The following is a 23662-nucleotide window of genomic DNA, read 5'->3' on the forward strand; positions in this document are numbered from 1 at the left end:
CATCCAACAGGAAGTGCTGTACACGTGGGAGACGGGAGTAGTGCTTCACCCTCAATTTATTAGAAAGAAGGAAAGGAATGTATTCAGTGATGGAGAAGTTTAGCGTTGGTCAACGCACAATCAGGGAAGGAGATTATGTGGTCCTAAAGAGAGAAAATGTGTTCAAAGCCGTGCAAGTGCAAATTAAAAGTTAGGGTTTCAGACGTTCATTTGCAGAAACATGTATCGTGCTGGTAATTTAGAAACACTTTGAACCATCTATGTAACGCAGTGCAGGCATGCCACTAGTACCGCCCCTATCCCCATAGTTAAGTATGTGGTACGCGTTGAAAAGTATGACATCTTGCGGACTCTAGCAGCAGTAATTTATGAAGCCATATAGCTTTTAAAAAATGTGTTTTCCTTGTCCGGTCCTGTATATCATGACTACGCCAGTAAGCAGAATGCAGCAGTGTTTGTATTTTGTTGTTGTTCGAAGTACACATAGTTACCGTTTAAGACCTTCTTACTGTTATGTTGCTCAAAATTTGAAATGTAAAACTATTAGGCTTTTTTTCTTTATGTAACTTTTTTTTGGGGTGAATGGGAAAATTGTTATTATTATTAGTACTAGTAGTCGTAGTCGTAGTCGTAGTAGTATGGTAGTCATTTTCGCACGTTATGTACGTTTAATTTTAGTTTTCTTATAAAATGTGCCATTTTGTCATGTTTTCTTATGTAAATTCATCATTTTCATTAAGTGTCCACACCCTAGACGTGCTCTGTCTTCATTCGGTGAAGGACAAATGCCACCTGTTTTCTTCATGCAGCAGCAAGATGTTCGATAAGGATATAATTGACATAATGGGAGTTAGAGTTGTTTTGAAATCATTATAACCCCCAGTTTGAGAATCCCAACAGTATTTCATTATGCTGCTATAATAATTGTTGCACTTGATCAACAGATGTTTTTTTTTTTGTTTGTTTTAAACAGGAAAATAATCTTTGAGAAACAATGGCTGCACCTCGATTATGCTATTGGCCAGCTCTATGGAACTTATTTTGAGGTTGCTGCTGAGGGAACCCTTCAGGCACTAAAAGCAAATCCTGAAGAAAATACTAAAGGTAATTTCAATTTGCACATTTAGGTGGGGCATTACTGTGTTTATGGTTAACTCTTTTAGAAATTGCTATAGGTTTGTAACACGATTTCCATGATTGCTGAGCACAATGCTAAAACACCTTCTACTTTATAAATGTGGCCCAGTGTGTATTCAGCATTCAGGTAACTTTTAAATTGTAAGGAACTGCAACAATAAGATAGATTGAACAAACAATTAATAGTCAGTATAGAGTTTGTTTCTTAAAAAGAAATACAAAAATCTTCAGCCATTCATTTTCCCACTGCACTTATTTTAGAAACAAAGGAAGCTGGTATGGACAATCGGAACATTGTCGATGATGGAAGATCCCAAAAACTCACAAGAGATGATATTGAGACTTTAAAAGAGCAAGGTCTAAAGGGGCAGGTGAATGCATCTTTCTTTGACATAATTATTTTGCTTTATTAAACCCTGCAGTGGATTCATAGTCCTAAAATATGTCAAAGTTTTGCATCACCTAGAATTTTAGGATTGAGCCATAATTGAATAATATATAGTGCTGCCTCGCTATAAGGCTCTCGATTATAACGTGCCTCAGATATAACGCTCCTGCAGCATGACCCCCAATTCCCTATACTAGTGATTCATGTCATATTTCTACAGTAAATAACTTATCAGTCTAACTTCCGTTTCTGTATCTCCCTTTTGATATAGTATCTAAACTGAAGAAAAGCTGCGCTGGCACTTTATAACACAGACATCTTATTCAGCATTCGTTTAATAACTAAATAAACATTAGGCCTATGACGTGGTTATCTTTCTTAATGTATTTACTTTTTTTGCTGCGAGAGGAGCTGCAGCTTTCTCCAGGAGACGAGACGCTTCAGCCCCACTTCGGCAGCCGAACCTGGGGCGAGACCATTCCCTCTTCCCTTCACCCAACCTGCTCTCCTTCTTGCACTTGGTTTGCTTGTCTGTTGCTTTGAACTGAACTCCTGACCGCCGTTTAGCCAGGCTATTTATAGTTTAAAAACGGCTAATTAAAATGATCCATGAGTGAGAGCCACTTGTTTTTTTTTGTAAAAAAATATAGCATTGATTACATGGTGCTTTGTGCATGGTTAATTCACGGAAAGTTACATTTCTGCTTTACTATACATGCATTATAGAGAGGGAGTTATTTTATTTTGTATTTTAATCAGGCGCTCTTTGTTTATATCGCTCATATTGTGTGTCCCCCGAGACCCGCGTTATACTGAGGGAGCATTGTGTATGGCACATTAGTTACTGTAGAAATGTCACATTTTTTCAATTGTCAGTTTTTCGGTAAGTATGTGGAAAACTACAAAGCAGTATGTCATTCAATATGTTAACGTAACATTATTCATCTGGTTTCATTTGACTTTGTGAAGCAGAATTAGTTCACTCTATAGGGTGATGCAACTTTTGGCCATAGCTCTATATTCATATCTTATGAGGTGCCATTCTGCTAACTCGTTCTGTTTTTGTTCTGTGCTTAGTTGGGTATATATCTATACCTGGATATTGTTCATTTAACGTAGGCTATATGATTGACTGTTTTTGTTTTCTCACCCTGTAGGAAATTGTGCAGCAACTGATAGAAAACAGCTCAACATTTAGAGACAAAACGGAGTTTGCACAGGAGAAATACATCAAGAAGAAAAAGAAAAAGTATGTTTAAAGTACAACTGCCTCTGGAAAGGAGGCCATTTCCCAAAAGCTAATTTAACCTACCCAACATTGTGAGAGAATTGTAGGAAAAACTTAAATCTAAGTGTCTTCAAAAGATCTTGGACTTGGGTGGTTTGAGGTAGTCGTGGGATGTCATGGAGGTTTACAATCAATGCAACTCCATAAATACGTATTTGTGCATGGCTGCTTTAAGAATACTGTAGCAATCTCGGTTAACGCAGGCAGGCGCATCACACAGGGCAAGACAATCCACACACAGGCGGAGGGCGGGCACAAACCTGGGACCTCTTGTACTAAAGCATGGCGCCGATACCGCTGTACAAAAGAGCCGGCTCCTTTGCAAGGAGCGTATATCAGTTTTATGTCTTCGTGTGTGATTACATCACCTACCAGCCCTGCTGCTGCCTACCCCCGTGCACGCTACAATACTTTCCTAGAATCTTACAAGACTAACCCTTTTCACGTACAAGAAGACTAAATTTGATTTCACAATTACACACTTGGATGAAAAAAACTAAACAATGCTTGTGAGCAAATTGGTGGGTTTTGGGAAAGTGGCTGCACCTTACTCTAATATGCTGTGGCATATGTCTTTGCAGGTATGATAATACTATAACAGTCCTGAAGCCATCAACTCGTATCATGGCACTGATGTACCATGGAAGAGAACCTGGGAAAATCTGGTACGTGTTCCTAAGCAAAATCTTGTAACCGAAATCTTGAATTTGAGGTTTTTTTTTTGGTTTTTTTTTGTACAGTCTGGTGTGTTTTTATTTGCAAAAGTGTCTATACAGGCTTCAAATTGTACTCTGCTAAATACACTGACCTAAATGTTGGCTGTGTTCAATTTTAAAACAAATGGAGACTATAAAGTATGATAACTCAAGCTGTCTCTACCCAAGTCTCTGCCCCTGCTGGATTTAAGTTGTTGTGTGAGCAGAATGTACTGCCATTTTACAGATTTTGCTTATAGAGTAAATTTGTTATAGCTGTACTTTTGTATTTGTAGTTATTGTTTTTGTTTGTATGTACCTCCCTTCCACAGTAACCTACATTATGACACTCTGGCACAAATGCTGACTCTAGGGAATATACATGCTGGCAGTAAAATAATTGTGTTTGAAACCTGTGCTGGGCTAGTCTTGGGAGCTGTCATGGAGCGAATGGAAGGTAAAGTATTTAATTTGCCTGTACGTATAACTCATATCAGTGTTTAAGGATTTAATCGTTGACAGTCATTTTGATATTTTCTACCTCATCCGAAGTATACATGACACATGTTTCTTCAGACTTTTTAAAAAGAAACTAGCAACACATGGCCTCCCTTGCAAGTCTGAAAATGGAGGAATGCTTTAAAATTGAATTGAGGAGATAGTTTTGGCTTTCCAGAGCATTTTTATAAAACACTTTATGAGTTTCCTCTCTGCAAGGTGAACAGCCTCCTTGCTGGAACTCTCTCACTTGAGAAAGATCAGACAGAAACTGTGTCTGCAGTAGACAAGAGTAAAGGGGCAAGGAGGGAAGCCCCAAAAGACTCTGTCCAGAAAACGGGGGGGGGTCGAGAAAGGTAGTGCTCAGGCCAGTCCAGAGGTGGATATGGTCACCATTGAGGAACCAGAAGATAAGTAGAAAGGGGAACTGGCTGCTCGGAGAGACAATAAAGTAAGAGGGGTATTTCAGTCTTGTATTTCAGATGTCTTTAACAACCAAAGTCTGATTTTGGAGTGATGTCACAAAAACATTTTATTGAAGCAATTATGAAAATAATTCATCAGATTGTGTTGACACAATTTTATATTTAAATACTGTAAAATACTACAGGACATTCTCTTTTGATCATTGTTTTCATTATTCAGGTAATTAACAAATGATACCAAATGTAATCCAGAGTTAAAACTGCTTGATATACATTGACCCTGGCCTGGATTAACCCTAGAACCGCCAGCAGTAGTCATTTTGACGGGTACATTTTAAACAGCTTCGATATGAAAATGAAACACAAACTATCAGATACAACTCAAAAGTTTTATTTATGAACATCATATCTAACATTTGCATAGCAGAAACACTGTATTTAAATGAAAAAATAAATATAAAAGGCTATATTTTCGAAATTAGCGCATATAATGCATGATGTAAAAAAATGAAAAGCTATAATAAAATAAACATTTCAAAAGAAGATATTGTGTAAACAGGTGTAAACTGCTATATATACATACAAAATTGTGAAAACGAAGTAATTACAAAAATAACATAAAAGGCTTTTTTTCACATTACCCTACTGCATAGCACGACTTCAAAAAATGAAAAACTATAATAAAATAAACATTTCAAAACAAAATATTGTGTAACCAGCTGTAAACTGGTTACATGTAGGCCTACATATACAATTGTAAAATCAAAATAATTATAAAAAATAACATAAAAAAGAAAATAACTCCGTTCCGATTGTGTAACGGGAATGTGCATTGAGGGAAACATACTTCAAAGTAGTCCCCATATTCGCACCATCCACACAGATGTAATGCTCATCAACTTGTCGTGTGCATTTACCACATACTGCTCTTTCACACTGGGCACAGATATCACAAGTTTTATTTTTAATGCATTTAGTTACCTGGCATTATTTTCAGTTGCTTGTGTCACTTGATGCACACTGTATCCAGGCTGAGCTGTGTTTCCTTGCCTCTTTGCAGTTTTCTGATCGAAATGTTTCTGCCAAAGCTCCGTGGCTAGCATCATAAGAGATCTCTCCTACTGATATTTTCCCCGGTGCATTCATTGTACAAAACTAAGGAATTGATGGCTGCCACGTCCAGTACATTGTAAAATACAGCAACTGGACACCAGTGATTGCTGTCACCGAGTACTACGTTTTGCGCAGATGGTGGAAACGCTTTTCATCTTTGTTTATTGTTGCAACCAGCCTGGTTTTTTTTTCTTCAACTTGACAACACATTGTCACCCAGTCTCTGACCAGCGGGCGAGTTTCATCTTTGCACAGGTAGGGGTAGGGTCCGCTGCCTGCCAAAACTTGATCCCAAATTTGACAGGTTTGTTTGTCCAGCAACACCGTGCTTTTGTCGGAAACAGCTGCTTGTCCATGTAGTGTTGTATGTTTAGCTTGAAACAGGCAATGTTGTTTTCAGCGAAGTCGTTCCAAATTTCTGATGCCAAGGCAAATATATCTGTAGATGCTCTCAAATCAAAACGCAAAAATATCAAGATTTCTTGTAATAGTAATATTATAATACAGCAGACTATATATGCTCACGTAGACAGCCAGACTGCAGTTATGCAAGTAATTGATAGGATTACAATAGATATTTGGATAAAACATATCTAGACGTCAAGAGCAATAGTCTATTCAAATACATACTGCTGTAAACTCAGTGGAGGTACAGATAACAAACTGGCTTGTATACATATAAAAAAAATAGTGTGTTGTAGGTTATATTATTAATAAAAGCATGTATTGTAACAAGCCGTCAAAATGACTACTTTTGGCAGTTCTAGGTAGAAGTGCTCATAACTTTTTTTTATTTTGCGATTCTTAGTTTCAAATGCCGTCAGTATATTTAATACATATATTTAGGAAAAGTCAAGAACAGACAACCATGGATCTTTAACACACGCAGAGTAATTTAAATTTTAAAAGTGAAAACCGTCAAAATGACTACCATGGCAGTTCTAGTGTTAAATCAAAATTATGGCACCGCCACAAAGTAGAGCTTTTGTTGTGCTGCAAACGTTGATTTTCATTCAGGCCCATGTGGTATACATTTTGCAGGCTCAGGAAAAGAAAGTAAAACAGGAAGAGAAGGGAAAGAAACATATGGACGCTAATGCCTTATTACTAGGAAGAAATGCTGATGGGTAAGATTGTTTAACAGAATGTTGGGTAAAGTAGTCAATGGTAAATTTGTTGTTTTGCAGTTACTGCACAGCCTATATCCTCAGTGAAAGGAATATGGCGTGGTCGAGCATGATTTAATACAGGTGTTTTAAACAAACACCTGTTAACAATTGGCACAGGTATTTAAGTGGGGCTGGGGCATGTATCAGGTTCGGTGTTAAGGCTGAGACCTGAGAAAAGACCCAGAAAAACGATTGTACAAAGGTATTGTAATACTTAAGATTGTGTGTTTGCTTGCTGGTAAACGGCGTAGATGTCCGGTGTTAGTTTGAGGATGGGTGAAAAGTTTAATTAGCGCTTCAAATTGGAGTTAGGTTTTGTTTTGTTTTTTTCTTGTACACAATAAATATACAGGTACTAACCTGTTTAAATATATTCCATTTGTGAGCAAATTATTTCCTGCACTAGAAGACAGGGTTACGATCCCAAAACAGTGACTCTCTCTCTCTCTCTCTCTCTCTCTCTCTCTCTCTCTCTCTCTCTCTCTCTCTCTCTCTCTCTCTCTCTCTCTCTCTCTCTCTCTCTCTCTCTCTCTCTCTCTCTCTCTCTCTCTCTCTCTCTCTCTCTCTCTCTCTCTCTCTCTCTCTCTCTCTCTCTCTCTCTCTCTCTATATATATATATATATATATATATATATATATATATATATAATAATACTTAGATGTTGCCATCGCTGAAAATCATGCACATGCAATCTTTTGCCAGATCGTGCATATCATTTAGTTTTAAATTAATTATCATATATATCCACAAGAATTGTTACAAAGTTATTTAAAAAAGCAAACATATATCTGCTACTTTAGATTTGGTCCAGTGGTTAAAGAAAAGGGCTTGTAACCAGGAGGTCCCCGGTTCAAATCCCACCTAAGCCACTGACTCATTGTGTGACCCTGAGCAAGTCACTTAACCTCCTTGTGCTCCATCTTTCAGGTCAGACGTAGTTGTAAGTGACTCTGCAGCTGATGCGTAGTTCACACACCCTAGTCTCTGTAAGTTGCCTTGGATAAAGGTGTCTGTTAAATAATAATAATAATAATTTCACCTCAGCAGTGTCTTCTAGGTCAAAGCATGTTATTGACTAAAAGCATGTCTACCCTGATGTAACTTTCACTATTATCTGCTGTATTATTGAATTGTGGTTTGTCACACTTGAGAATTATTGTATTTCTTGTTCTTATTGTATGACTTATATTGTAACACTTGAATGTATTTGTATTTGCTTGCGATTGTAAGTCGCCCTGGATAAGGGCGTCTGCTAAGAAATAAATAATAATAATAATAATAATAATAATAATACCAATAGGTTGTTCAATAAAAGGAAAGAAGGTTGGGGACATTTTTATTAATTTTATTCATATAAGTATATATTTATTATATATAAACTGGATAATTGAAACGTAATCGCTGTGAAGAGCTACATTTGAATAATTTATTCATGCTTCCCAACCCTGGAGATGTTTTCCTTTGCAGTTCAAAACACACTTATTAAAAACCATCTGAATGGTATGTAAAAAGGCAAATATGTGGTATAACTAGAATACCAGATGAACCTACAAGTACCGTATTCCTTCGAATTTAAGACGCACTTTTTGAACCAATTTTTTCTTCTCAAAAAAGACCCGTCTTTAGCTTCCTGAGGAGTTGAAGAGAAGCTTTTACATTTTCAGTTGTTTCATTATTAGGTGCCGTTCTAACAAACCGTGCCAGCTTGGACAGATCGGAAATGCTGATCAGACCCCCGTGTTTTTCGACATGCCAAGCAATACCACAGTTCACAAGAAGTGAGAAAAACAGGTACGAGTAACCAGGACAGGACATGAGAAGCAGCACATAACTGTAATGCTCTGTGTGACAGCAGACGGCCACAAACTGCCTCTGTTATTCTCTTATAGGCACAATTGAGATTGTATCTTTGTAAATTTATTTTTTATTTGCTGTTTTATTTTTTTCTCAAACTTAGGGTGGGAAATTTGAGCTACGTCTTAAATTTGAAGGAATATGGTACTTTTATTTTACATGTGAGAATATCCTTTCACAATCCACAGTTACCAAGGCTAACATCCAATTAGATTTTCCTTTTACAAGTTGCATTAAACACTTTATTTTGTTTTGCAGGTTGGTTATAGCTAGTTGGTTCCACCCTACTCCTCTGGTGCTGTCTTTACTGAAACTTGTAGCCCCATCTTGACCGTTTGTCATTTACTGCCAGCATAAAGAGGTAATTTCTGTTGAATATTTTCTTAATGTGACCTTAAATTTGCAACAGAACTTATCTAATGTTCATCTTTTTATTTTAGCCTTTAATGGAGTGCTACCCAAAGCTTCATGAACGAGATGGGGTTATCGGCCTCCATTTATCTGAAACCTGGCTACGACATTATCAGGTGCGTCTTTAAAGAGTGAATATTAAGTTTGGAGATGCATGGCAATAAAAGTATTGATCATAATAGAAAGAGGTGTAGGAAACTTTACATGTGCTTAACACAGCTAATAAATTAATGAGTAAAATATCAATTACCATCTCTTTTTTTTTCATTCTCTAACTATTTATTTTTATGTATTTATTTGTTTTACTATTACTGCAGTTATTTAATTCTAACCTTGCAGTCAATGCTAAAAACCATCAATTATCTTTGTCACATGACATACAGGCACACCATGGAACTATAAAGTGCAGTAACAGCCTTCATAATTATAGAAAAATGTATTCAATTAAGAACAACTGCAAATATCACATTAATGTGTTTTAATTTCTATTTTTGAAGGTTTTGCCTAATAGAACTCATCCAATGCTGCTGATGAGCGGTGGAGGAGGTTATATTTTGTCAGGAATGACTGTTGAAATGGATCCTGCCAAGTCTTTGGGACCTCAACAAACTGAAGAACCAGCACCTAAGAGACAGAAGCTGCAAGACACTGAAAGTTAATTTTGCTAATTGTATTTTTTTCAGTGCTGCTTAGTTACACAGGAGAAAATCTATTTTTTGTGTTTCCTTGTATATGTAGGACACACAAATAAAATTAACTTATATTGAAGTTCGCTGATTTCTTAGTCGTTCCTTGAAAGGTAAAGATGAATTGTATCACAAATAATTATTGAGATTGCTTGTGAGCTGCTAGTCAGCGAGGACACTGTAACACCCTTTCATCAACAGTAATCAAGCACGGTTTTTCACAACAGTATTGTAATCAGGAACAAATTTATTCCACAGCATGATCCAGATACATAATTAACACAATTAAATAGACCTTGTGCATCCTTTATAGCAACATGCTTCAGGTACAGTTAATAATTCTGTTCGTAATTGTGTAAAAAAACGAAATGTTCCCAGCAAAGCTTAAATACCAAACTCTAATTCATTAAAACAATGTGGCTATTGCATGTCTGTCTTCAGCTCAGCTGTGCTCATAATTCTGAAAATTAATTCACGGGTGCAGAAGTACATTTATTTTTATTGGTAAAATTAAATAATTAACTGATTTAGCACCTTTACAATAGAGCTGGAGCAAAGACATAAACTTGACAGGGGAACTATGTCAGTCTTTATTTATGAATGCTTATTGAATGTGTCCAGCTATAGTGGTGTATATCATTTTATATTGCATGGACTTTAGGTTATACTTCATTCATATGAAGTATCAACAAATCCCTTGGAACTGCAGTTTTAATTGTAAGAAATGCCTGTCATGAGTTTTCAGTGGAGTGGCTTATTACAGCATTAAAAATGCAGACTAAGTGCACTATTCTTCCACCTCCCATGATCCCTGCAGTGGCCAAGTGAAGACAAATGAGAACGATTGTTTTACAGAACTTACCATTAATTATACTTTGCTAGACAGCTTAGTTTGTATTTAAAGTCAGTTGAAGAGATATTATCTGCCACTGGTGACTAGTGATATCACAATATTAGACAGAGTATGTATCACTATTTTGTAAAGAAAGGTGACCCTTTTTGTTTGCTGCACCCTGGCATTACTGGTTAGCTAACTGCTTTATTACTGCATTATTTCTTCATTGCTTTTTCTAGGGAAATGCTTTTAAAAGGTCTGCATTCATAGACCAGAGGGGATGAGAAAGGAAAGCATTTTTATAATTCCTGTAACAACACACAAAAATGAGGGACTTGAGTGGCTGCAAACCCAAATCAGCGATATAAACTTCAACTCCACAATAATCTGTGAAGGTTCAAAATGGTACTAAAGCTGAAAAGTAGGACACACACACACACACATATATATTGGTAGGGTTCAAAAGTTTGGAAACAACAAACGAGGTACTGCAAGACTAGTGGTGGGGATTGTATTGCCCATGTTTCCTTACTGTGACCCCTTACTAAATACCCTGGTATCTCTGAATAGATAATCATCTTTTTTTTTAAAGAGGAGTCAATTAAATACCAAGGTATTTAGTGAACAAGTCTGAGTGAAGTTATCCCGCAACAAACTCCCCATCCCCAGTTGTACTGCTTTCCTAGAAAACGAATAGTTTGGAGTACCATTCTACCTGTGACATGTCTTGCTCATGGGTCAGCAGTGTGGAGTAGTGGTTAGGGCTCTGGACTCTTGACCGGAGGGTCGTGGGTTCAATTCCCAGTGGGGACACTGCTGCTGTACCCTTGAGCAAGGTACTTTACCTAGATTGCTCCAGTAAAAACCCAACTGTATAAATGGGTAATTGTATGTAAAAAATAATGTGATATCTTGTAACAATTGTAAGTCGCCCTGGATAAGGGCGTCTGCTAAGAAATAAATAATAATAATAATAATAATAATAATAATAATAATAATAATAATAATAATAATAATAATAAAAATATTTTGTATGTTTTTTTTAGAGGAGACAATTATCTATTCAGAGATACCAGGGTATTTACTAAGTACTGTATGTATGTGTATTTGTATATAATACTCTTTTTAGGGTCTGTGTCATGATTAATAAAAAAACTTTTCCCAAAAAAAAAAAAGTTTGGTCCCAGAATGTTGGATTTTATTGTTTGCAAACTCTGAAACAGATATCTCAAGAACAGAAACAATCACTTCACGATAGTTATTGGTAGTTAGTGCACAGGCTGAAAACGTGTCTATATTTTCTAAATAATTCTCATGCCAGTTAATAACATTAAAACTGCACACTACAAATATATCCAGTGTGCATGAAGCACTACATGTTGTAGACAGTAGTTATTTTCTGTTTTGTTGTGTATATAACAACCACGCAGGTTTACTATTTTATCTTCTACACTCATTCATTTTCCGAATAGCTTTGGAGTGCACAGTAGCATTCATCTCTTTTCACCCTCTACGGTTTTCATGAAGCTTCTCTGCTATTTTCTGCAGCTGTAGGTCCATGGATGCCAGGTTCTGAAGTTCTTTCTCCTGGGAATTTAATTAGGAAGAAAAAAAAAATGATGTTAATGGCCTGAAAACTTGCTCTGGTAACTGGCATGGGTCCATTACCACAATGCCGTATTCACAAAACTACCTCAACTTGATTTTTGGTGAATTGAGTAAACCCATTTTTATTATGAAATCATATGTATGAAACGTTGCACAGCCCTGCATTTTCTGAGGTACCGGTAGTGTAATCTTTATGTCTGTCTGAATCAATGGGCTACAGTTTTGTTATATTGTAGTATAGTAAAGTATTCTAAGACCTCAACTGTAATGACAGAAAGAAGACTGCTGTTTCATATTAATTGGCCCATCAGGAGAGCTTTGAAACATGGACTGTCCTTATTTCAAGTGCATTACCATTGAGGCCAAAAGAGCAAATGAGGAAGATAGCCCACTTTGATTCAACCACCAGTTTGCTAGTTGTCACAGAGGAGTGTACATAAGCAATCAATACACTATTACTGATATTTTTTAGTCGGAAATCCAATTTTTCAAATGGTATGCTGTTAAATGGGCATAGGATGGACAAGCAGAATGACATGTCCTTAAGACCTGTTGTCAACTTTTGACAGTACTGAACTCCCTACAGTCTCACTAATGTACTGTACAGTGAATAAACTCCATCTTCCATAAGCGTGCATGATCTTTAGATTTCCCTAAATGACAATTTTTTTCCTTTTTCACACTATCAGTGCCTAATTAGATGCCAATTAGTGTGACTGTTATAGCATATAAACTTCAAAAAACAATAGAATCAGTCAGATGGAAATTAACAGTGTGGCATTTAGACCTAGAATTAAGTCAGCCCTGGGTCTCAGAGGCAAAGGCCCAGTGCCCTAAACTTTTATCAAGGGAGCACAATAGGAACTGAGCTGTGTATCTTCCTTTTACTTTTTCTAACAAAAATACATTGTTAAACAGTTACAGCGACAGTCCTGGTGTCAACAGAAACAATAGTAACCTAAAGGTGCAGGTCATCTTCCAACTAAAAATATAATGCATTTGTCGGATTATTGACTTTGTCCATATTTTAACTTTCTGTGATGACAGTTCCTAAAGACAGTTCAAGTTGTAGAATGTAAAATAAGCACACTCTTGCTGCTTCTTACATCTACTTAAAGTCTAAATAACAAAACTGGCATTTAAAGGGGGGAGGGATTGTACAAGAAATACCCATAGCTCTGGTATTTTCATCATAGGTTTATAAGGTTGCAAACTTATTAAACACCTAAATGTTAAATTAGGTGAGTACTGAATACTGTGTATTGAAACTATCATAGATAAGGTGTGCAGCATTGTAGAGGTGTATGATATATAAATTATAACACTTATTTAAAAAAATAATAATAATAATATATATTTCATGTTCTTTCATGTTTACTGTAGTAGAAGTATTTCACCAGTAGAGGAGAGTATACCAATTCTATATCCCCAAAGAGATTTTTAATGTTATCTACCTATGTTTTTTTGTTTGTTTAATGTTTTCAATATAAATGGTTATACCAAATGTCTTTGTTCAAAAATCTCCATTGAGTATACACGTAGTTAATGTCCATATCATGGCAATATTAATAGGTAAATCATTTTTATATAATTTTTTTACATCCAAACACTGTATAAGTGATACACTGGACTAGCACAACATGCACCCTTTTCTATATTTCGTGAGTTTAAACACTGAACTGTGCTTTAGAACTTCCTATGTATTGGTTTCCCGTTTTCTTGCATTGAACTTTTTTTTTGTTTGTCTTATCAATTGTCTTCGCCTCTCACAAACATACAATATGTTTTTATTAAAATCAAATGAATCTAATGTTTATATGTGCACAAAAAATCATCTTACCTCCTCTTGCGTGAATGGCCTCTGATGAGGGTTTTTCTTTTCTTCCTGAAACTCATGATGACTTCTCTTCTCCTCAGAAAGAAAGTCAACTGCCTTCTTGTAATTCAAAAGCTTTGCTAGTTCATCTATTCTATTACCAGAGAATGGCCTTTTCTCTTGAAAGGGATGGGTCAGAAGGTTGTTCCGTTTCTCCTCATATCCGTGGTGTCCATATTCCATACCGTCGCTCCTCTTGTCCCACCAGTCGTCTTCTACAGCCTCTGGGTAATGACGTTTTTCTTCCTGGTGTCTTTCCTCTTCATTTTCTAGATTTTCTCTTTTGTCATTATGTTTCTCCCACCATACCTCCTTGTGGTAGGGACTGGAATTACCAGCTAACCTTTTGTCCTCATCTTCTCCCATATGTTTCTTTTTCTGAATGTGTCTTAGCACTTCCTCCCCTTCCTGACTTTGAAATCTCTTATCTTCGCCATGGTGCTTATTTTCTTCTACCTCACTATAATGTGCCTTCTCATAAGGATGGTGTCTCTTTTTTAGCTCCTCATCACTATCTTCTCCAAGGTATTGCCTTTTATCTTCACGAATCCTGTATCCTTCTGGGCTTTCTTTCACTACCTCACTTTCTTCAGAATGACGTCTCTTCTCTTGACTGTGATGTTGTTTCTCTGTCTCTTCACTTTCTTCAGAATGATGTCTCTTCTCTTGACTGTGATGTTTCTGTGTCTCTTCTTCACTTTCTTCAGAGTGCTGGTGCTTGTCTTCACTGTAGTGGCGCTTTTCTTCCTCCTCTTCACTTTCCTCAGAGTGGCTTCTCTTTAGTTCATGGTGACGGCTTTCAACTGAATGGTGTTGTTTTTCTTCATGGTGCCCTTCTTCCTCCTCACTTTCCTCTGGATTGTGTATCTTTACTTTGTGGTGTCTCTTTTCCTCATGGTGTCGTCTTTCCTCCTCCTCACTTTCCTTAGAATTGTGCCTTTTCTCAAAGTCATGGTGCCCTTCATCCTCCTCACTTTCCTCTGAATTGTTTCTCTTTTCCTCATGATGTTGTTTTTCCTCCTCTTCGCTTTCCTTGGAATTGTGTCTTTCCTCAAAGTCATGGTGCCCTTCATCCTCCTCACTTTCCTCTGAATTGTGTCTCTTTTCTTTGTGGTGTCTCTTTTCCTCATGGTGCCGTTTTTCCTCCTGTTCGCTTTCCTTGGAATTGTGTCTTTTCTCAAAGTCATGGTGCCCTTCATCCTCCTCACTTTCCTCTGAATTGTGTCTCTTTTCCTCATGGTGTCGTTTTTCCTCCTCCTCTTCACTTTCCTTGGAAGGGTGCCTTTTCTCAAAGTCATGGTGCCCTTCATCCTCCTCACTTTCCTCTGAATCATGTCTCTTTTCTTTGTGGTGTCTCTTTTCCTCACTGTGTCGTTTTTCCTCCTCTTCGCTTTCCTTGGAATTGTGTCTTTTCTCAAAGTCATGGTGCCCTTCATCCTCTTCACCTTCCTCTGAATTGTGTCTCTTTTCCTCATGGTGTCTCTTTTCCTCATGGTGTAGTTTTTCCTCCTCCTCTTTGCTTTCCTTGGAATTGTGTCTTTCCTCAAAGCCATAGTGCCCTTCATCATCCTCACTTTCCTCTGAATTGTGTCTCTTTTCTTTGTGGTGTCTCTCTTCCTCATGGTGTCGTTTTTCCTCCTCTTTGCTTTCCTTGGAATTCTGTCTTTCCTCAAAGCCATGGTGCCCTTCATCCTCCTCACTTTCCTCTGAATTGTGTCTCTTTTCCTCATGGTGTCTCTTTTCTTTGTGGTGTCTCTTTTCCTCATGGTGCCGTTTTTCCTCCTGTTCGCTTTCCTTGGAATTGTGTCTTTTCTCAAAGTCATGGCGCCCTTCATCCTCTTCACCTTCTTCTGAATTGTGTCTCTTTTCCTCATGGTGTCTCTTTTCCTCATGGTGTCTCTTTTCCTCATGGTGTAGTTTTTCCTCCTCCTCTTTGCTTTCCTTGGAATTGTGTCTTTCCTCAAAGCCATGGTGCCCTTCATCCTCCTCACTTTCCTCTGAATTGTGTCTCTTTTCTTCATGGTGTCTCTTTTCCTCCTCCTCTTCACTTTCCTCAGAATGGTGTCTTTTTTCCTCTTCTCTTACTTCAGAGACCTGTCTCTTTTCTTCATGGTGTCTTTTTGCCTCTTCCTCTTCATTTTCTTCAGAATGGCGTCTCTTGTCTTCACTGTGGTGGTGTTTTTCTTCTTCCTCACTTTCCTTGGAATGGTGTCTTTTTTCAAAACTGTGCTGCCTTTTCTCTTCTTCACTTTCTTCAAAATAATGTCTATTTTCCTTTTGGTGATGTTTCTGCTCTTCATCATCTTCATCACTTTCTTCAGGTTGGTGTCTTTTCTCAGCAGTGTGGTGTCTCTTTTCTTCAGAATGATGTCTCTTATCTGACCACTCTTCATAGCTTCCCTCTGGAAAATTTCTAATCTCGTTGTGGCGTCGTTTGTCGTCTTCCTCTTTAGACTTGTTAGACTCGTCTGACTCTTTGCTTCTCTTTTCTTCAGAGGAATAGTTCCTTTTGTGTTTTCTATGATAGTGTCTGTGACTTCTGTATCTGCGTTTTTCTCTTGCATCGCTCTCCTCTTCTTCTGATCTCATCTCCTGATCATGCTCCCCATGAGCCTGCTCTTCAATAGATTCCTCCCCACTTCTCTTATTATGACCATGATGAGATATTTTATCCAACTCCTCACTCAGATCCAGAGGATACTCCTCACTTGTATGTCTCTTTTCTTCAACTTCTGTATGGTGGTTACGTTTTCTGATTTCATCTTCTTCACTGTCTGAATAATGCCTTTTGTCTTCCGCATCATAGTGCATTTTTTCTTCTTGACTGCTGGTCTCCTCACTTCTTTTGTCTGCTGTGTGGTGTCGTTTCTCCTCGCTCTCTTTGACATGTCTTTGATCCTCGTCATCTTGAAAGCTTCTTTTTTCCTCCAACTCTTTCTCCTTTAGGTTAGGCTCCTCCAGATATCTCTTTAACTCCTCTTCAGGTTCTTGTTTATGGTTGCCAAAATCCCCAAAATTCACAAGCTCTTCATTACTCTTCTTTTCCGTCATCTCATGTTTTGCACCTGATCATAAACAATAAATTAATTCCATCAATAATAAAAGGAACCATGTACATAAATAGGCTGTAATTCTATTATCATCATTACCAGTCCAGTGAGATGGGATAACATCTTTAGCATGTATTGTGCATTTGGTTTTAAGAAAACCAAATTAAAATGCTGCGGTAATGTTACTGTCTGGAAAGACCTTTTTTTTTACATACTTCATTAATGTCATAAAACTGATTAAGCACAAGATTCCAGGAATTACCGTCTGTGCCTAACATACCCAGAGATATTAAGTGCACCTATTTTATGTAGTCATTATACAGTATTTTCTTCTAGCCATGAACAAAACAAATCGTCAAACTGTCTTAAACCAAACTCAAAATAACCCCATACTGTGCCGCGGAGCAGTAATTGAAGCTAGAATGGCAGACAAATGTATAGGATGGTTTCCTCTACAGAATACAATTCAATCCACAACCAAATAATGTGTTTTTTTGGGTTGCATTGCAGAAAACTGCAGTAACTGCAGTAATCATACATTTGAACAACATATTGTCTTCTTCAATATTCAACAATAATAAGCATCTATATATTATTATCATACTGCATTTGGTTTTATGAATGTAAAAACAAATTCAGTATATTACCAAGAATCAAAATATACTATACTATACTTCTTAGACAAAGCTTTGGATGGCTTTAAAGTAAGTAACAAAAATGCACTTCCATAAATTATAAAATAGATTTTGCTCTAGGGTGTGAAATTCTATACTATTTGTAATACTATGGCTGATGTTTTGATTATGGTCTTTTATAGTGTCTCAATGAAATACCTTATCAGAAGTAAAGAATGCAGTCCTTTATGCATCCTCTAAAAAGTTCCTTTGGTATTTTACTCACTAAAATATACAATACACCCCCTCCATTCTCCATACATAGTTATATTTAAACAAAAGAAAACATACTGGAACCTTGTCTACCTGTTTCACATTTCTAGCCAGTTTGGAAAAATACTGCAATAGTATAAATAAAACTGTTTCCCCCATCTTGACTGCTACACAGAATCCTAAACCCTTCCCAAGACAAAAAAAAGATGATTGCTAATATTATACCACATATTAGTGTTTTAAAGAGATGTCATCCGGTTTCAGTCTTTTAAGAAGCAGTGCATTTGAAAATAAAAAAAACACTTTATTTTTTATGTAGTCTATACTAGGTGGTTTATAAGTAGGGCATCTGTTTTTTTTTTGGTTTTTATTCATTTCATTTTTCAGTGATTATTTTTAGCTATTTTCGAGTTTTATTTAGCTTTTTATATACTGTATGCAGTTATTGTTTTTGGTTACTTTAAAAAATGCTTGGGTGTTTTTTTCTGTCACAATATGTATAGTAACTCGACAGTAATTGCACACTTAAGTTGTACCTTATTTCCTTTGCTGTCTTCCACAACAAAATCATTATGGTCATGTATGTATTTTTTACATTTCACCACAATTTGCAATTCTGTTTTATTCTATCTAACTGTAATACAGCCTTCTAATTGTAATCTCGTTTTAAATCTGGCAAGCAGAGTCTCCAATAGAAATAGTTGGGTGGGTTTAAAGTATTTAAAACAAATCAATGATGGAGGGACATTGCACAGCTGCACTGGGAAACAGTTGTTTTTGTTGTAGTAGTAGTAGTAGTTGTAGTAGTAGTAGTTTTTGTATATAAAAGGAGTGAAGTCAATGTGAATTGAGTAACCATTTCCTGTATTTTTCCGGTGTATATTGGCTATACACTGATTTCATTTTTTATTTTATTTTTTGTATCGGCAGTGTTTTATCGGTTAAAACCCAAAATCAGAAGCCCTATTTATAATTGATTTGTAATGGATTTTAATGTAATGGTCGATTTTGTTTTAACTGCTGTCATTAACATTAGGCTATTAATAGGTCTGCTGTGAATACAATAGGTATCTTCAGGGGTGTAATTCTCAACAAAAAAAGTGCAGGCACTCATATGCACAGCCAAGAGTAAAGATTTTAAAAATGGAGACAATTTGAGTGTCAATGAATAAATACTTAAAAAAATGTATACATATTGGTACACGATACATTTATAAATACAAAATAAGCCTTAAAAAATAACTGAACAACTACAACCAAATCACCATAAACAAAGAAGCTGAAAATACTGAAAGCTTTGTATCCTCTACATGTATCACTCAGCTGTGTACTGTAATATAACACTTAAATCTTAAATGACAAGCATTAAGAAATATTACATTATGCAGTAACTGCTGTAGAGAGGGAGTTTTGTTTATATATATATATATATATATATATATATATATATATATATATATATATATATATATATATATATATATATATACAGACATGCTCAAATTTGTTGGTACCCTTACAGCTCATTGAAATAATGCTTCATTCCTCCTGAAAAGTGATGAAATTAAAAGCTATTTTATCATGTATACTTGCATGCCTTTGGTATGTCATAGAATAAAGCAAAGAAGCTGTGAAAAGAGATGAATTATTGCTTATTCTACAAAGATATTCTAAAATGGCTTGGACACATTTGTTGGTACCCCTTAGAAAAGATAATAAAGAACTGGATTATAGTGATATTTCAAACTAATTAGTTTATTTAATTAGTATCACACATGTCTCCAATCTTGTAATCAGTCATTCAACCTATTTAAATGGAGAAAAGTAGTCACTGTGCTGTTTGGTACCATTGTGTGCACCACAATGAACATGGACCAGAGAAAGCAAAGGAGAGAGTTGTCTGAGGAGATCAGAAAGAAAATAATAGATGAGCATGGTAAATGTAAAGGCTACAAGACCATCTCCAAGCAGCTTGATGTTCCTGTGACAACAGTTGCAAATATTATTAAGAAGTTTAAGGTCCATGGAACTGTAGCCAACCTCCCTGGGTGCGGCCGCAAGAGGAAAATCGACCCCAGAGTGAACAGAAGGATAGTGCGAATGGTAGAAAAAGAACCAAGGATAACTGCCAAAGAGATACAAGCTGAACTCCAAGGTGAAGGTACGTCAGTTTCTGATCGCACCATCCGTCGCTTTTTGAGCGAAAGTGGGCTCCATGGGAGAAGACCCAGGAGGACTCCAGTTTTGACAGAAAAACATAAAAAAGCCAGACTGGAATTTGCTAAAATGCATATTGACAAGCCACAATCCTTCTGGGAGAATGTTCTTTGGACAGATGAGTCAAAACTGGAGCTTTTTGGCAAGTCACATCAGCTCTATGTTCACAGATGAAAAAATGAAGCTTTCAAAGAAAAGAACACCATACCTACAGTGAAACATGGAGGAGGCTTGGTTATGTTTTGGGGCTGCTTTGCTGCGCCTGGCACAGGGTGCCTTGAATCTGTGCATGGCACAATGAAATCTCAAGACTATCAAGGCATTCTGGAGCGAAACGTACTGCCCAGTGTCAGAAAGCTCTGTCTCAGTCACAGGTCATAGGTCCTCCAACAGGATAATGACCCAAAACACACAGCTAAAAGCACCCAAGAATGGATAAGAACAAAACATTGGACTATTCTGAAGTGGCCTTCTATGAGTCCTGATCTGAATCCTATCGAACATCTATGGAAAGAGCTGAAACTTGCAGTCTGGAGAAGGCACCCATCAAAACTGAGACAGCTGGAGCAGTTTGCTCAGGAAGAGTGGGCCAAACTACCTGTTACCAGGTGCAGAAGTCTCATTGAGAGCTACAGAAAACGTTTGATTGCAGTGATTGCCTCTAAAGATTGTGCAACAAAATATTAGGTTAGCGGTCCCATCATTTTTGTCCATGCCATTTTCATTTGTTTTCTTATTTACAATATTATGTTGAATAAAAAAGTCAAAAGCAAAGTCTGATTTCTATTAAATATGGAATAAACAATGGCGGATGCCAATTACTTTTGTCAGTTTCAGGTTATTTCAGAGAAAATTGTGCATTCTTAGTTTTTTGTGGAGGGGTACCAACAAATTTGAGCACGTCTGTGTATATATATATATATATATATATATATATATATATATATATATATATATATATATATATATATATATATATATATATATATATATATATCCTAAAAAAGGATGCTGTTATAAAAAATGGTATAAAAAAAACAACTGTGCTATGAAAAAAATGATACAAAAAGGTCTATGTCAAACAATGCACAATAGGGGCTAAAATTACCCCTCAAATTTATTATGTAACAGGCACTACTACTGCTACTAACGATGCACTTGACTTGGCCATTTTAATCTCCATAATATTCTCCGAAATCATCCCCATACTTTCCAGACCCTGGATACTAACCTACAACACCACCTGGCCATGCTACAATAATAGCCTTGGATTAGAACATATATCCCTGTTTCTTTTATTTATTTTGTACTTATTACTTATCGTACAATAATGTGTTGTGTTTCTGTGTAGATTAATTACCATGATCTATTCCAGAAAACTATGTTTCAGGCAGAAACAGTATAAAAGTAGACTTTATGTTATTTTATCCCTGGTATTGTGGTTTTTGCACAAGAAACAAAATGGTAAAAGACACATTTTCATAAAGTAATATAATTACTGTGGTTTACTTCCGCTTTTTTTTTTAGATGTGCATGCAAGTGAAAAAAAAACATTTAATTAAAGTAAACTCTTCAAAATGTTTCAGAAAAGGGGGCATTGTAGAAAAAAAACACCTCGCCGTTTTTGTTTTCGTTTATTAGTCCTCATAACAGAAAATACTAGGATCACAACAAAACAAAGCGTTGATCACTAGGCTTAATATTTACCTTGCAAGTTGGGCCAGTGTTTGAAAATCTCAAACAAACAGTCAAATTGGATATTCAAAAACATGCTGTGTATATCGGGAAAGGATTAGAACTTACTTGTCTTTAGAATTTCTTTGCATGCTGGATCAACAAGAGGAGCGTTTGGTTTGGAAAGTGCATTGGAAAAGACTTCGACGATACATCGGGTCACCTATTACATGTTTAAAACATATTTTAGAACATAATAGAATATTTTCCTTTAGAATTTACCAAAACAAACTTAACATTGTTAAAAGCATAACTATGTATCAGTCTATAATATGCAAAATGTAACACTGGCAGTAGTAGAATTCACACGTACCAAGTCCTCTCTTCTTCCCTCCTTCCCAACTGGAACAGGTGTGATAACTGCCAAATAGACGTACAATTAACTGTTTAGAATATGCCTCCATATAATATACCAAACAACTGATGTTCAAATACGATTTGTGTGAATTGTACACAAAGTTAGATTCTTGGACCAGTATATTATTTATATTCTTGGAAACATTCATAAATAATAAAAACGTAGCACAATAAGCTTTTTCATTCCAGTTTTTCGTCACCTATAACACGCGCTAAGTTACTGTATTCATAACAGGACAATCTTGGCTGTGATGTTACTGACAAATACTGTTCAATAAGAAGATAACCTTTTTTTAATAATAATAATAATAATAATAATAATAATAATAATAATAATAATAATAATAATAATAGCAAAAACTGAAAATGCGTGCACTACTACGAAACGTATAAGCATTGGACATTCTGAACGGTCATTAAAACACAATTGCAGTCTCTCCCTCCAATGCGGAATAGCCATCTGAAAAATCTCAAACGCTGTCCACGGTGCTGAAACCGCGTGCGTCAGTTTTAATCAAAACCGAACTTTTTAGTCTAGTTGGATTTAGTTTAGCTAAAAAAAAACGTGCTTACCTCCCAATACAGATAAAAAGACAGCAACAAGAATTGAGAGCTTCATAATGGTACAGCGCAGTTCTTCCTCTTCCTCGTACGATCTGGATTTTTTCCTAAGATTTCACTAGTAACGAACCAACAAGCGCTGCGTCTGCTTCCACTGTGACTGCACAGCGCGATGGTCTCCAGCTCATAAAAGCAGCTCCGCTTCTTGAGCTTTTATATAAACCAGGGGGAGGCACAGGAAAGTGTTACGTAGGCAGCTCTGTTTTATCAGAGATCTGCGTCTTGTAGACCAGGAGAAGAATACGGCTACATATTCAAATTAACCAACTTTTTTTCTTACACATATTTATGAATATTTTTGATTGACGGATTACCTTTCGATATATAGTAATGATTTTAATCGATTCATCCTACATCTTTGATGAATTACATTTTGTGTAAATCGAAAAATACAGTATCAGGTGAAATATAATATAACATTGGAAACACTAAACGTTTGCATATATTTACACGTTCTTAAAAGAAATATGTCTATGTGCTCAGAAGACAGGGCTTAAAAGGTTAAAAATATTTTTCCTCCTCTTCACTTTCCTTGGGTTAACCTTACTGTACTGTGGGTTAACCTTAAAAGGTTCTAAAAATATATATTGTATAATATAATGTTTGTTTTACGATTGTGGACCTGCTATTTTTGTATTTTCTTCTTTTTTGTTATATAAAATGTATACAAATTACATTCATCATTAGATGAATACGAATCATTAGAGCTGAAAATTAGTCTGTCAGAAATCTGTACAGTCATCAGAACAATTAACATCATGTCACACATTCATTGTATCCCCAAAGTAAACAATTTTAACAAGAGTGAACAG

The 23662-nt window shown here is 36.2% G+C and overlaps 1 protein-coding gene and 1 pseudogene across 1 annotated transcript; one reads left to right on the plus strand and one right to left on the minus strand.

Annotated features, from left to right (window-relative positions):
- The first annotated feature begins 1 nt into the window (after nucleotide 1).
- On the plus strand, nucleotides 2-9747 carry LOC117403156 (tRNA (adenine(58)-N(1))-methyltransferase non-catalytic subunit TRM6-like; annotated as a pseudogene).
- Nucleotides 9748-9894: 147 nt separating this feature from the next.
- Nucleotides 9895-22975, minus strand: LOC131737133 (sarcoplasmic reticulum histidine-rich calcium-binding protein-like). Its single transcript, XM_059024269.1, has 5 exons — nucleotides 22803-22975; nucleotides 22186-22232; nucleotides 21942-22035; nucleotides 13949-17049; nucleotides 9895-12087 (listed from the first exon to the last, which is right to left on the minus strand). The coding sequence occupies exons 1-5, from the start codon at nucleotides 22846-22848 to the stop codon at nucleotides 12004-12006; spliced, it is 3372 nt and encodes a 1123-aa protein (XP_058880252.1). The 5' UTR covers nucleotides 22849-22975; the 3' UTR covers nucleotides 9895-12003.
- Nucleotides 22976-23662: the final 687 nt, after the last annotated feature.

This window comes from Acipenser ruthenus, chromosome 5, assembly GCF_902713425.1.
Source record: "Acipenser ruthenus chromosome 5, fAciRut3.2 maternal haplotype, whole genome shotgun sequence".
NCBI classification, from domain to species: Eukaryota; Metazoa; Chordata; class Actinopteri; order Acipenseriformes; family Acipenseridae; genus Acipenser; species Acipenser ruthenus.

Coding starts and splice junctions, on each gene's coding strand:
- LOC131737133 (XM_059024269.1), bottom strand. CDS start 22,848: ATGAAGCTCTCAATTCTTGTTGCTGTCTTTTTATCTGTATTGGGAG. Junction 22,233..22,802: donor CTTTTTATCTGTATTGGGAG/GTAAGCACGTTT, acceptor TCTATTTGGCAG/TTATCACACCTGTTCCAGTT. Junction 22,036..22,185: donor AGGGAAGAAGAGAGGACTTG/GTACGTGTGAAT, acceptor AACATGTAATAG/GTGACCCGATGTATCGTCGA.